The 15688-nt window shown below is 44.0% G+C and overlaps 1 protein-coding gene across 3 annotated transcripts in view; it reads left to right on the forward strand.

Moving 5' to 3' along the window:
- The window catches only part of ANAPC4 (anaphase promoting complex subunit 4), a 131607-nt gene that overhangs the window by 55058 nt on the left and 60861 nt on the right, over nucleotides 1-15688 (forward strand). For all 3 annotated transcript variants that reach the window (XM_077456874.1, XM_077456875.1, XM_077456876.1), the window contains exons 16-19: nucleotides 3819-3870; nucleotides 12284-12339; nucleotides 12475-12521; nucleotides 14108-14164. In XM_077456874.1, coding sequence (XP_077313000.1) covers nucleotides 3819-3870; nucleotides 12284-12339; nucleotides 12475-12521; nucleotides 14108-14164 — 212 coding nt within the window. The remainder of the gene's footprint in view (nucleotides 1-3818; nucleotides 3871-12283; nucleotides 12340-12474; nucleotides 12522-14107; nucleotides 14165-15688) is intronic.

The following is a 15688-nucleotide window of genomic DNA, read 5'->3' on the forward strand; positions in this document are numbered from 1 at the left end:
TAACTCTTCTGGGAAGACTGTCCACAAGGTTTAGCAGTGTGTCTATGGGAATGTTTGATGCATTTTTGAGGTCAGGCACTGATGTGGATGAGAAGGCCTGGCTCGCAGTCTCCGCTCAAATTCATCCCAAATGTTTTCTTTCAAGTTGAGGTCAGGACTCTGTGCAGGCCAGTCAAGTTTCTCCACCCCAATCTCACTCATCCATGTCTTTATGGACCTTGCTTTGTGCACTGGTCCAAATCATTTGGTGGGCGGGGGGAGGATTATTGTGTGGGGAAGGAGGTTCTCACCCAACATTTGACAGTACATAGCCCATATCATTGTCCCTTTGATGCGGTGAAGTTGTCCTGTTACCTTAGCAGAACCCCCCCCCCCAAACATAATGTTTCCACCTCCATGTTTGACAGTGAGGACGGTGTTCTTGGGGTCATAGGCAGCATTCCTCCTCCTTCTAACACGGCTAGTTGAGTTGATGCCAAAGAGCTTGCTTTTGGTCTCCTCTGACCACAACACTTTCACCCACTTCTCCTCTGAATCATTCAGATGTTCATTAGCAAACTTCAGACAGGCCTGTACATGTGCTTTCTTGAGCAGGGGAATCTTGCTGGTGCTGCAGGTTTTCAGTCCTTTATGGCGTAGTGTAACACCAATTGTGTTTTTTTTTGTTTTTTTTTGTGACTATGGCCCCAGCTGCCAGATCATTGACAAGATTCTCCCGTCTCCCAATCACGACACTACCTGCCTGGAGTTTGCATGTTCTCCATGTGCCTGCGTGGGTTTCCTCCGGGTACTCCGGTTTCCTCCCACAATCCAAAGACATGCAGGTAGGTTAATTGGCTGCTGTCCAAAACTGGCCCTAGTATATGAATGGGGACCTTGGATTGTGGACTCCTTGAGAGTGGGAACCAATGTGAGTGTGCAATGTACAGGGATAGACACAATTGTAGACACTCACTCAGGTTGAACTGGATGGACTGGTGTCTTTATTCAACCTTACTAACTATGAAACTGTGTAGCTCTGGGCTGATTTCCCACTGTTCTCCTGAACATTGGAAATCTGAGGTTAGATCTGACATGGAGCCCCAGACCGAGGGAGATTAACAGTTATTTTGTGTTTCTTCCATTTGTGAATACTGCACCAACTTGTCATGCTTTCACCAAACTGCTTGGCAATGGTCTTGTAGTCCATTTCAGCCTTGTGTAGGTCTACAATCTTGTCCCTGACATCCTTGAAAAGCTCTTTGGTCTTGGCCATGGTGGAAAAATTGGAATCTGATTGCTTTTGTGGACAGGTGTCTTTTATATAGGTAACAAGCTGAGAATAGGAGCACTCCCTTTAATCACTTCAGTTCCGGAAGGTTTTACCCCCTAATGACCAGACCATTTTTTGCGATACGGCACTGTTTTAACTGACAATTGCGCGGCCGTGTGACGTTGTACCCAGATAAAATTGATGTCCTTTTTTTCCCACAAATAAAACTTTGTTTTGGTGGTATTTGATCACCTCTGCGGTTTTTATTTTTTGTGCTATAAACAAATAAAAAGAGCACAAATTTTGGAAAATAAAAATGTTTTACTTTCTACTGTATCCAATAAAAAAATTAAATATTTTCATCATGTTTTTGGTAAAGAAAAAAATACCAATAAGCGTATATTGATGGTTTGCGCAAAAGTTATATTGTCTACTAAATAGTGGGTATATTTATGGCATTTTTATTTATTTTTTTACTTGTAATGGTGGTGATCAGTGATTTTTAGCGGGACTGTACATTTTTTGTCAGCGGCGCAAAAAAGTCCTTGGGAGTTCTTTTCTCTTTCTTTCCTCAAAATTGTAATTGGGCTAGAAATACCTTGTCCATAGGTGGGTTAAATTTTTTTGTTTAACCATTTATCATTTTCCTTCCACTTCACAATTATGTGTGCCACTTTGTTTTGGGCTATCACATAAAATCCCAATAAAATATATTTACGTTTTTGGTTGTAACATGACAAAATGTGGAAAATTTCAAGGGGTATGAATATTTTTTCAAGGAACTGTAGGTCCATATATATTTGGACACAGGCACAATTTTAGTTTTTTCGGGTATTTACCAAAACATGTTCAAGCTATAGTTATATAATGAATATGGGCTAAAAGTGCACACGCTCGGCTTTGATGTGAGGAAATAAGAGGAAGGGTTTTGGAATTACAGCTCTTAAGAATAGCCATCCCCCATTTTTCAAGGGACCAAAAGTAATTGGACAATTGAATGAAAAGCTGTTTCATGACCAGGTGTGGGCTACTCCTTCGTTATTTCTTCATCAATTTAGCAGGTAAAAGGTCTGGAATTGATTCTAAGTGTGGTATTTGCATTTGGAATCTATTGCTGTGAACCAACATCATGCATTCAAAGGAGCTGTCCATGCAAGTGAAACAGGCCATTGTAGGGCTTCAAAAATGAAACAAATCCATCAGAGAGATAGCAGCAACATTAGGAGTGGTCAAATCAACAGCTTGGTACATTCTGCGGAAAGAAGAACGTACTGGTGAGCTCAGCAACATAAAAAGGCCTGGATGTCCATGGAAGACAACAGTGGTGGATGATTGCAGTATCCTCTCTATGGTAACGAAAACCCCATTTACAACATCCAGACAAGTGAGGGACACTCTCCAGGAGGTGAGCGTTCCATTGTCAAAGTCTACAATCAAGAGAAGGCTTCACAAGAGCAGATACAGAGGGTTCACCACAAGATGCAAACTATTCATAAGCCTGAAGAATAGAAAATCCAGATTAGACTTTGCCAAAAACACATCTAAAAAAGCCAGACCAGTTCTGGACGAATTAAACTAAGATTAATTTGTACCAGAATGACAGGAAGAAAAAAGTGTGGAGAAGTCTTGGAACAGTTCATGATCCAAAGCACACAAAGTCGTGTGTAAAACATGGTGGAGGCAGTGTGATGGCATGGGCATGAATGGCTTCTAGTGGCACTGGGTCTTTTGTGTTTATTGATGATGTGACAGAAGACAGAAGCAGCCAGCTGTGCTCAAGGAAGGAAAGCAAATTTAAAATCACTAGTCACCATTTCTGCCTATAGGCACACAGTAGCCAATCTTTTTCCCATCCCTGACTTACTATGTCTTGTTTTTCATGGTGTCTTTGTGTAGAGGCATACATCTTGGTGGGAATAGACTTTACTTCCAGAAATAGGAGCTGTTCCCTTGATGACTGGTGGAGTAATGGCCAAGAAACAGTAGGAAAGCATAGATAAAGCACACATCCACTGACAAAAGGAAGCAGAAGTAGGTAGATCCTTGCACTGGAGGCTGTCTGGTACAATAGTTGACATTGTACTTGAAATCCTGTAAGACTACCAGGCAGCCATGTCTCAGCTGAGTGCATACTGGGGGTCAGTGAATGCAATTTAATGTACAGTATTTTGATGTGTTTGACCTGCTCTTACTAGAATGATGTACCATTCAAGTCATGCGAATGGAGATTATTAAAATTGCATTGCAACACAAAATGAGCAGCAGTGTGTGTGTGTGTGTGTGTGTGTATGTTACGCATAATACATCAGAGTTTCTCAACTAAAGTCCTCAATGCGCCCCAACAGCTCATGTTTTCAGGTTATCCATTATTTTGCACAGGTGATCTGATCTGTTTCACTGCCTCAGTAATTACCACAGGTGTTTCCTCTGAGGGAAATTCTGAAAACATGACCTGTTGGTGCCCCTTGAGGATTGGAGTTGAGAAACACTGCGATACATAATGCATTTTATTGCATCTGGTGTGAAAAACTGTATTAGTGTATACTAAATATATTCTCTTTTATAGATGCAATAACATCTGTTGGTTCCTTCATACTCAAAGCAAATGAGCTTTCACAGTAAGTCTTATTTCAACATCACCATATTAAATTGCTAATACTTGTAGGAGGTTCAAATTGTTTGAAAGTCTTATTTTGCTAAGAAGAGAAAACTGACATTGCAGGATTTTTTAACCACTTTCAGACCGGACCATTTTGCTGGTAAATGACCAGAGGTCTTTTTACACTTTGGCACTGCGCTGCTTTAACTGGTAATTGCGCGGTCATGCAATGTTGTACCCAAACAAAATTTGCGTCCTTTTCTTCCCACAAATAGAGCTTTCTTTTGATGGTATTTGATTGCCTCTGCGATTTTTATTTTTTGCGATATAAACGTAAAAAGACCGCAAATTTTGAAAAAAAATGATATTTTCTACTTTTTGTTATTAGAAAAATCCAATAAACTCAATTTTAGTCATACATTTAGGCCAAAATGTATTCAGCCACATGTCTTTGGTAAAAAAAAAGTCAATAATTGTATATTTATTGGTTTGCGCAAAAGTTGTCACATCTACAAACTAAGGTACGTTTTCTGGAATTTACGCAGCTTTTAGTTTACGACTGCCTATCTCATTTCTTGAGGTGCTAAAATGACAGGGCAGTACAAAACCCCCCCAAATGACCCCATTTTGGAAAGTAGACCCCCTAAGGAAATTGATAAGAGGCATGTTGAGCCCATTGAATATTTTATTTTTTTGCCTCAAGCGATTGAATAATGACAAAAAAAAAATTTTTTTTTTTTTTTACACAAAGTTGTCACTAAATGATATATTGCTCACACATGCTATGGGCGTATGTGAAATGACACCCCAAAATAAATTCTGCTGCTTCTCCTGAGTACGGGGATACCACATATGTGGGACTTTTTGGGAGCCTAGCCGCGTACAGGGCCCCGAAAACCAAGCACCGCCTTCAGGCTTTCTAAGGGCGTAAATTTTTGATTTCACGCCTCACTACCTATTACAGTTTTGAAGGCCATAAAATGCCAAGATGGCACAAAACCCCCACAAATGACCCCATTTTAGAAAGTAGACACCCCAAGCTATTTGCTGAGAGGCATGTTGAGTCCATGGAATATTTTATATTTTGCCACAAGTTGCGGGAAAATTACAAACTTTTTTTTTTTTTTTTTTTTTTCACAAAGTTGTCACTAAATGATATATTGCTCATGCATGCCATGGGCATATGTGAAATGACACCCCAAAATAAATTCTGCTGCTTCTCCTGAGTACGGGGATACCACATATGTGGGACTTTTTGGGAGCCTAGCCGCGTACGGGGCCCCGAAAACCAAGCACCGCCTTCAGGCTTTCTAAGGGCGTAATTTTTTGAGTTCACTTCTCACTACCTATTACAGTTTTGAAGGCCATAAAATGCCAAGATGGCACAAAACCCCCACAAATGACCCCATTTTAGAAAGTAGACACCCCAAGCTATTTGCTGAGAGGCATGTTGAGTCCATGGAATATTTTATATTTTGCCACAAGTTGCGGGAAAATTACAAACTTTTTTTTTTTTTCACAAAGTTGTCACTAAATGATATATTGCTCACACATGCCATGGGCATATGTGAAATGACACCCCAAAATAAATTCTGCTGCTTCTCCTGAGTACGGGGATACCACATATGTGGGACTTTTTGGGAGCCTAGCCGCGTACGGGGCCCCAAAAACCAAGCACCGCCTTCAGGCTTTCTAAGGGCGTTACAGTTTTGAAGGCCATAAAATGCCAAGATGGCACAAACCCCCCCCCCCAAATGACCCCATTTTAGAAAGTAGACACCCCTAAATTTAGGGGTACACTAGTGAGACTAGGTAATAAATGGCGGGTGCCCTGAAACTATAAAAAAATAACTAACCAACCAGCGTCACCTGTAACAGTTATATGGTGATCACTGGTGAAAGGGTTAACTAGGGGGCAATCAGGGGGCTTTATGCGGTAGTATATGGGGGTCCCTGGCGCTATAAAAAGCTGCGGCGAACCTAAATACCTACCTGCCTAACTAGCGTCACCTGTGACACTAATACAGCGATCAGAAAAACGATCGCTTATTAGGCTGGGTTCACACTGGAGCGATGCGGGAACGCCACGAATGCGCGGCGGGTTCCCGCATCGCATGCCTCCCGGCGGCAGTTCACACTGCCCTATGCGAACTGCTGGGAGTGTCAGTGAAATGTTAATGACACCCCCAGATCAGTTCGCATATCGCAGTGCGATCTGCAAACTTGGATCGCATGGTGTGAACACCCATGCGATCCGATTCTGCTGCGGACCAAAAAAAGGGTCCCGTGCGAGTTTGCGGCGGGTGCGGCGGGTGCGACACGAATTCAGCCATACTATCTGTATAGCTGAACTCGAATCGCACAGAGATCGGATGTGATTTGCACTGCAGTGCGGTGCGAATCACATCCGTTCTCATAAACCGCTGCAATGTGAACCCAGCCTTAGTGACACTGGCGACGGGGGGTGATCACGGGGTTAAACCTTTATTGGGGGGGTTAGGGGGGTACCTTAGAACTAAAGGGGGCTAACCCTAACTGCCCTAACAGTTATTAGTCACAAATGACACCTGCCGGGTGATCAGGGGGTTAAACCTTTATTAGGTAATAAATGGCGGGTGCCCTGAAACTATAAAAAAATAACTAACCAACCAGCGTCACCTGTAACAGTTATATGGTGATCACTGGTGAAAGGGTTAACTAGGGGGCAATCAGGGGGCTTTATGCGGTAGTATATGGGGGTCCCTAGCGCTATAAAAAGCTGCGGCGAACCTAAATACCTACCTGCCTAACTAGCGTCACCTGTGACACTAATACGGCGATCAGAAAAATGATCGCTTATTAGGCTGGGTTCACACTGGAGCGATGCGGAAACGCCGCGAATCCGCGGCGGGTTCCCGCATCGCATGCCTCCCGGCGGCAGTTCACACTGCCCTATGCGAACTGCTGGGAGTGTCAGTGAAATGTTACTGACACCCCCAGATCAGTTCGCATATCGCAGTGCGATCTGCAAACTCGGATCGCATGGTGTGAACACCCATGCGATCCGATTCTGCTGCGGGCCAAAAAAAGGGTCCCGTGCGAATTTGCGGCGGGTGCGGCGGGTGTGGCGGGTGCGGCGGGTGCGGCGAATGGCTGAACTCGAATCGCACAGAGATCGGATGTGATTTGCACTGCAGTGCGGTGCGAATCACATTCGTTCTCATAAACTGCTGCAATGTGAACCCAGCCTTAGTGACACTGGCGACGGGGGGTGATCACGGGGTTAAACCTTTATTGGGGGGGTTAGGGGGGTACATTAGAACTAAAGGGGGCTAACCCTAACTGCCCTAACAGTTATTACAGTCACAAATGACACCAATGCAAAAAAAAAAAAAAAATAAAAAAAAAATGACATTGGTGTCACTGTGACTGGGGGGCAGGGGTAATTGGGGGGGTGATCGGGGGGTAAAGGGGGGGTGTGAGTGTGCCTGGCATGTTCTACTGTGTGTGGGATGTGTTGGTGCAACTCACTGATCCGCTCTCCTCCGTGTCGGAACGAAAAATACCGACACGGAGGAGAGAATACATCACTTCCTCTCCTGTGTTTACATTACAGGAGAGGAAGTGATGTCACCGGGGATTTCCATTCGTCGGGAGCGATCGCGAGGGGGTGGCCATGAATGAATGGCCGTCCCCTCGTCCGGGATCGCTCCCGAACGAAAACCGACCGCCGCAGGCACCGGGCGGGGGCCCGATCGGGCCCCCGACCCGCGGGAGGCAAATCACGTACATGTATGTGCTTATGCCTGCCCGTGCCATTCTGCCGACGTACATCGGCGTGCGGCGGTCGGCAAGTGGTTAATGGTAATTCTTCTTCTTTTATGCATATTTGAAAATAATTGTCACCTGTAAATGTATCAAGGATAGAGCTTAGTAAAGATGAAATTGAAGTGTGTAGATATCTTGCAGCCAGTTACTGCCAACACTGCTGTGACATGTTATTACATCTGTTAGGCTCCTTTCACACGGAGGCAGTTTTCAGGCTAAAAATAGCGCCTGAAAAAAACGGCCCCTTTCACTCCAGTGTGAAAGCCGGAGGGCTTTCACACTGGAGTGGTGCGCTAGCAGGACGGTGAAAAAAGTCCTGCTAGCCGCATCTTAGGAGCGGTGTATTCACCGCTCCTAAACTGCTCCTACCCATTGAAATCAATGGGGCAGCGCGGCAATACCGCCGGCAAAGCGGCGCTTTGCGGGCGGTTTAACCCTTTTCCTGCCGCTAATGGGGGTTAAAACCACCCCGCTAGTGCCCGCAGACCGCCGCTAAAACGACGGTAAAGCTAAAATAGCTAAAAATAGCAGCGCTTTACCGCCGACGGCCGCACCGCCCCAGTGTGAAAGGGGCCTTAAAGAATATATTCATGTTAAACTTCCCAAAGATATTTTGGCAGTCAGCATTTATTTTACTTTTCCTAAAGGGAAAGAAAATTCAGGCCATTAAAAACAATACTAGAACTATGTGGTTTATGTTAAATATGATAACCTTATATACCTGTGACAGGCTGCCAGACACCCCGACTGGGAATATCCCCCAAAATACAGCTTATTCTACTCTGGAATCAGAATATAGCAAATTTACCCCAAGCATCAGACAGAACCAATGCTGGAGTGAAACGGAAATTAATTTATTTAAAAACAGCACAGCATTTATAAACAAACCCCTCCCACTTGCCAACCGCTGCACGGGGATGGATATTGTTGTTATGGTAGCAGCTAGCTGCCATAACCCCAGAATCCCCGTGTTCGGTTGGCGGTCACCTACAAGATAAAAGTGGTCTCTTCGCCACAAAATCACTTTTATTGGTGGCGGGAGAGGCCCCCCCGCCGCGATCCAGTGCCCTCCGCCGCTTACCGGAGCCGTCAGCAGCGGCGGAGGTGATCGCATCTGTTTTCCTTTCAGGTATGGAGACGAGTGAGGGAAAGATGGCCCCCACCCATCTCCATACCATTTTTTTTAGCAGAGACTCTAGAGAAAGAACGGCGATTGTTGCAATATTTTATGTCACACGATATTTGCGTAGCGGTGTTTTAAACGCAACTTTTTGGGATAAGGGACACTTTCATGAATTTTAAAAAAATAAAACACTAAAATTAGCCCAATTTATTTGCATAATGTGAAAGATAATGTTACGCCGAGTAAATAGATACCAAACATGTCACACTTTATAATTGCACGCACTCGTGGAATGACGACTAACTACGCGGTACCTAAAAATCTTAATAGGCGATGCTTTACATTTTTTTTCCAGTTACCAGGCTAGAGTTACAGAGGAGGTCTAGTGCTGACGATCGCGGCGATACCTCACGTGTGCGATTTGAACACCGTTTAAATATGCGGGTGCGACTTCTGTATGCATTTTCTTTGTTGCGCAAGCTCGCGGGGACGGGTGTCAGTTTACCTTTTTTTTTTTTTTTTTTTTTTAATTAATAAATTGTTTAAAATATAAAAAAATAATTTTGATTACTTTTATTGCTGTCACAAGGAATGTAAACATCCCTTGTGACAGTAATAGGTGGTGACAGGTACTCTTTATGGAGGGATCGGGTGTCTAAAAGACTCCCAATCCCTCCTTTACACGTCAAAGTATTCAGATTGCCATTTTTGGCGATTCTGAATACTGTATATATTTTTAAATCCGGCGCATTGGCAGCCAAGTAAACCGGAAGTGACGTCATGACGTCGCTTCCGTGTTTACAATTGGGAGACTGGAATGAAGCCGCTTACGGCTTCATTCCAGTCCCTCCCTAGCCGCCAGAGGCATTGGATTGTGAGGGAGCCCCGGTAAGAGCAGCGGGAGGGGGGGACGTCCCCTCCTGCTCCTCCGGCTTTTAGCCGCATCGGTTGTTATGGCTGAAAGCCAATCACCCGCTCTAAAACTCAGTACCGGGATGATGCCTGCAGGTGCGGGCATCATCCCGGTATAACCCCCGGAAGCCGAGTACACACGTCTGCGTACGCTCGGCGGCAAGGGGTTAATTCATGGCCAGCCAGGTACCCAGGGAAGTGTTATAACCCTCTTAGGAAAAAGGATCCTTGTAACCACAAGAGGGGGGGTCTCCTTAGTCCTGGGTCCATAGACGTTGGGAAGGAGGCTGGCCCCCAGGCCCTTCCAGGAGCTCAAGTCATGGTGATTTCCATGACAGTCCAGTACTGGTTTCCATTACACACATTAAGAAACTGTTACAATTGAGCTGTGTATAAGTGTACATTCTGTGGGTCATTAGAAACAAGCTTTGCTCTTGACAATTTATGGACTGATGATTGCTTTTTTTTTTTTTGCCTATAGATCTGCGCTTTTTGTTTTAATTTAAAAGAGAAGTATGGCTAAAGCTTTTTTGGCTATATTTCCCTTGTGGGCCACAGGAGCACAGGAGTACACTTACTTTTGTCCTCCCTTGACCCAGAGTCAGCTGATACCGGGCTATTGCTTGCTATCAGCTGATAGGGCAGAGTCTGGCCCAGGAAGGATCCACCAAGCTAATTGACAGCTAGTTCCACCTCTCAGCGGGCAACTGAGAGTCCTACCCCCCCCCACCCACTCCAGCCTGGTGCTCCAGTGAGTGCTGGATAATGAGGGTGACTGACAGTCACTGCTCTCCGCTATGAGCAGATAGATACCGTATATACTCGAGTATAAGCCGAGATTTTCAGACCCTTTTTTTAGGCTGAAAGTGCCCCCCTCGGCTTATACTCGAGTCACCGCCGTCTGTCTACCAGATCAGCGTGTCGTGCAGACAGACGGCGGCCATTCCACTATTCAAAAGCCGCGCCTCCCTGTCTGTGATAGGCGGAACACTCAATTTCCCAGCAGTCAGTGGTCCGCCTATCACGGACATCCGCTCATCCTCATACTACGGACGAGGATGAGAGGATGTCCGTGATAGGCGGAACACTGACTGCTGGGAAATTGAGTGTTCCGCCTATCACAGACGGAGGCGCGGCTTTTGAACAGTGGAATGGCCGCCGTCTGTCACAGACGAGGAGAAGAGGTGCGGCGATCCTGGCATGGCCGCCGTATGTTTTTACATGCAGATCGCTGCAGAAGGACACAGGCTGCAGAAGGACAAAGAGGCACAGGACACAGGTAGGCTGGACACACAGGTAGGCTGGACACACAGGTAGGCTGGACACACAGGTAGGCTGGACACACAGGTAGGCTGGACACACAGGTAGGCTGGACACACAGGTAGGCTGGACACACAGGTAGGCTGGACACACAGGTAGGCTGGACACACAGGTAGGCTGGACACACAGGTAGGCTGGACACACAGGTAGGCTGGACACAGGGATGGACGGGACACAGGGATGGACGGGCATGTCTCACCCTCGGCTTATACACGAGTCAATACGTTTTCCCATTTTTTTTGTGGTAAATTAGGGGCCTCGGCTTATATTCGGATCGATCTATACTCGAGTATATACGGTACATTCCTGAGTCATTCTCAGACTTAGAGCCAGTGAGGGACTGCAGCATCACACGGATGCTGTAATATAGATGTACACTATATTACCAAATATATTGGGACACCTGCCTTTACACGCATATGAACTTTAATGGCATCCCAGTCTTGGAGGGTTCAATATTGAGTTGGCCCACCCTTTGCAGCTATAACAGCTTCAACTCTTCTAGGAAGGCTGTCCACAAGGTTTAAGGAATGTGTCTATGGGAATGTTAGACCATTCTTCCAGAAGCACATTTGTGAGGTCGGGTACAGATGTGGACGAGAAGGTCTGGCTTGTAGTCTCCGCTCTAATTCATTCCAAAGGTGTTCTATGGGCTTGAGATCATGATTCTGTGCAGGCCAGTCCAGTTCCTCCACCCCTGGTGTGTAGTCTTGTTGGAACAGGAAAGGGCCACCCCCAAACTGTTCCCATAAAGTTAGGAGCATGAAATTGTACAAAATGTTTTGGTATGCTGAGGCCTTAAGTGTTTCCTTCAGTGAAACTAAGGGGCCAAGTCCAACCCCTGAAAAACAACCCCGCACCATAATCCCCCCTCCACCACATGATTTGGACCGGTGCACAAAGCAAGGTCCATAAAGACATGGATGAGCGAGTTTGGGGTGGGGGAACCTTGACTAGGTTGCACAGTCCTGACCTCAACCCGATAGAACACATTTGGGATGAATTAGTGCAGAGACTTTGAGCCAGGCCTTCTTGTCCATATTAGTGCCTGACCTCACAAATGTGCTTCTGGAAGAATGGTCAAACATTCGCATAGACACACTATGTGGGCCAACTTAATATTGAACCCTACGGACTAAGATTGGGATGCAATTAAAGTTATTGTGCGTGTAAAGGCAGGCATGCCAAAACCATTGGTAATATAGTGTATGTATATTTTTTTCATACTCATGCTTACTTTTTTAAATTTCAACATTTGTGTTATTTTCAGAGTTATAGACAGTGGGATGAAAAACTTTAAGGCATTCTTTCGATGGCTTTATGTAGGTAAGCAACAATTAACTGGATATTTAATTTTAAGTACAAGTTCATGTATACTAAAAACGATCATAAAAACTGATCATTTTAGAAACAAACTTTCTTTCATGATGCAGGTTTATTTAGTATTATACTTTTTTCTAGCTATGTTACGAATGTCAGAAGATCATGTTCTTCCGGAGCTTAATAAGGTATGATAAATAGAGATATATTTAAAAAATCTATTCATATAGAGAGAATGAGATTGTTAGAATATCCATCACATGATCAGTTGAGTTGAAAGTTAAACTTAAAGTGATACTAAAGTCTCATTTTCTGTGTGTTTAAAAATAATAAACATCTTGTACTTACCTGCTCTGTGAATGGTTTTGCACAGAACAGCCCCAGATCTTCCTCTTCGGCGCTCATGGCCCCTCCCTCCTGTGGAGTGCCCCCACAGCAATCAGCTTGCTATGGGGTCAGCTGAGCCACAGCTCTGTGTGACCATTCAGACATGGAGCCATGGCTAGCCTTGTTGACTGACTGACTTTGACAGCATCAGGAGACAATGGCGCTCCCCTGCTGTCTCAGCCAATGAGGTGGGAGAGTCCTGGGCAGCTGAGTGCCTCCTGCAACATATATAACATATGGATAGAGAGGGGGTTCAAGTAAGTATTTGGGGGGGGGAGGCTGAAGGGGGCTGCTGCACACAGAAGGTTTTTTTTTTATCTTAATGCATAGAATGCATTAAGATAAAGAAAACTTCTGCCTTTACAACCACATAAAACACATTTTTAGAAGAATGAGTGGGGTAGCTCATACTTGAGTCTTTTTTTTTTTTTTTTCAACCAATGAACTGACTCCATTCCCCCATCCACACACTCACTGTGGATGAGGGAATCCTCCAACTGAGCTATTGTATTCTAACAGTGGGAAAGCATTCCCACCATCAGAATGCATCAAGTCTGATCAGCGCTGCCGGCTATAGCCTGTGGTGCTGATCAAGTGGGGAAAACCTGACAGGGCAGCTGTACAGAAGTCAATCGGTAGATCGACTTCTGTGCAACTTCAGTGCCCATATATGGATAGAAATTCAGCTAGACCCTGCAGGACAGTAAGGGAAGGAACGTATTTCCATAGTGAACAAAACTTTTCTCCATGCTATATTTTTCTTCGTTTTTCTCTCTTTTTTTTTTTTTTTTATTATTTTCTGGCAGGAGTTGAGCTTTATAGTACAGTATATGTCAAGGCATTACCCAAATTTACTTAGAGCGTTGGGTCTCTCCATGCCACAGCATTGTTATTTTTCTTTCACTTTGTGTAGCAAGAAGCCACTTTTGTCACTTCTGTGACATCATAGGTAGGCTTTTAAAATTCTTGCAGGTGAAGCTGCTGGAAGCCTCTTATCTCTTGACAAGCAAGCCTCCTGAACTATATTTTCTAGGAGCTCTTTATCTGTCCACAGTGTGTGGGCAGGCTCTGAGAGTGAAGGCAGCAGCATTGTTTTGCTGGAAACAAAAGCAATGTAGTCGTGTGAACAGGAACAGAGGGGTTGAGTTCTGTGCCAGGTGGGGTAACAGTGCTCGTTGGTTGGGATTTCAGTGCAGCAAAGGCACTGTGTTTTCTCCCCAAATAGGAATAGAGGGGCACGCTAGATTAATGGAAGATCAAGGGATATTTGTCTGTACTTGTAGTGCTTTTAAAGGGATAAAACAAGGTGACTACTTTTCCCAGTTCTAAATAATCTGTAAACTGTGTATGATACATTTTCCACTGCTTACACTTTTTTTTCCTGTAGATGACACAAAAGGACATCACTTTTGTTGCTGACTTTCTGACAGAACATTTTAATGAAGTAGGTATTGAGTGCATTTTTTAAAAATATTTTTCTTATAGAATATAACATGTATCTGTCATATTGCAAATACATTATGTTACATAGTTAGGTTGAAAAAAGACATCCAGTTCAACCACAAAGAAAAAAAAAATAATAATGTTAAAGCTGATCTCCATGTTTTTTGTCACTTTAAATAGTCTGTTTGTCCAAGCTGGTCCACATTAACTATTTCCTTCACTAAGTGCAGCACTGTCTCTAAGCACTGTATAAATTATATTTAGCTTTAGCTACATACAGTTCATATACAGTGCTGGTTTCGGCTGTGAGACGGACACTTCCTGTTGCACACCCAGAAGAAAATAAGAGTCAGTCTGAGCTATGCAGCTTTGTATTCCCTTAATGATTACAAAGCTTCCTCTGATTGGCTGAGGTAGGCTGATGATGTCACACTCTCCGACTCTGCCAATCAGAGGAAGCTTTGTATTCATTCACAGAATACAAAGCTGCCTATGAATGGCTGCACGCCGCTCAGACCGACTTTTGTTCCGGATATGAGGCAGGAAGTCTCTGTCTCACAGCCGTAACCCAGCACTGTGTACTGTATGTAGCTGAAGCTACATACGGCTCATACAGTGCTTAGAGCCAGTGCGGTACTTACTGAAGGAAATTGTTTGTTTGGACCAGCTTGGTCCAAACAAACTATTTAAAGTGACAGGAAACCTGGAGATTGGCTTTAATTCCAAGCATGTAGCAGTCATTAAAGAAGGCTACCTGATAGGTTAAAGACAATACCCAGACAGAAAGTTGGAGCAAAGAAAACACTGTAACCTTAGCTGGTGTGGCAGAATATTGCCCGGGCTAACAAATTTGATGATATAATCAGATCCATCATATCAAAGGTCTAAGGCAAAAATATCATTGATAAACCATAATAAGACAACAGAATGTTGGTAAATTTAAAGTTGTTCTGCCCAACAGGGGGCCTATTTAACTGTTGATTATTTTTGTTAAAAAAAATATAAAAATAAAATAAAATAAAAAAGTCTGTTCTTTGAAAGGGTAAGGAAACTTTCAAAGTTTCATAGCCCACCCCACCCCTAAAGCTCTATACCCACTGAGATTCTGACGCATAGGCCGCTGCAGTGTTTAAATCTTTCAGGCCTGCTTCATCGACCGATGTTAGTGCTTGCTCTGTAGACTTCTGTGGAGCTTGAAAATGAATGAATGCTTTCGCTGCATCTTAAGGCTGAAGAAGCTTGGGGTTTTGTCAAAATGTTTGCTAAATTAATGAGCTTCTTAAGTAACTGTTGTATTCTACTTTTATTAAAGTGTATCTAGACCAAAAACAGTGATGTATTTTATTGTTGCTTGCCAGTCCTTAGATGTGGTAGCTGCAGTCATTTTCCTTTTTCAAGCTTTTTCCCCTTTTATTTTTACCTGTATTCCTGCCAGTAACACACTTCCTGTCTCTCACAGAGAAAAACTGTGTTTTAAACAAAAATAAAGACAAATAACTCCTGCACTTCCCAAAAAAACAACAAA

Source organism: Lithobates pipiens, unplaced genomic scaffold (assembly GCF_037356315.1).
Source record: "Lithobates pipiens isolate NorthernLeopardFrog02 unplaced genomic scaffold, aLitPip1_a1.2 Scaffold_27, whole genome shotgun sequence".
Lineage (NCBI taxonomy): Eukaryota > Metazoa > Chordata > Amphibia > Anura > Ranidae > Lithobates > Lithobates pipiens.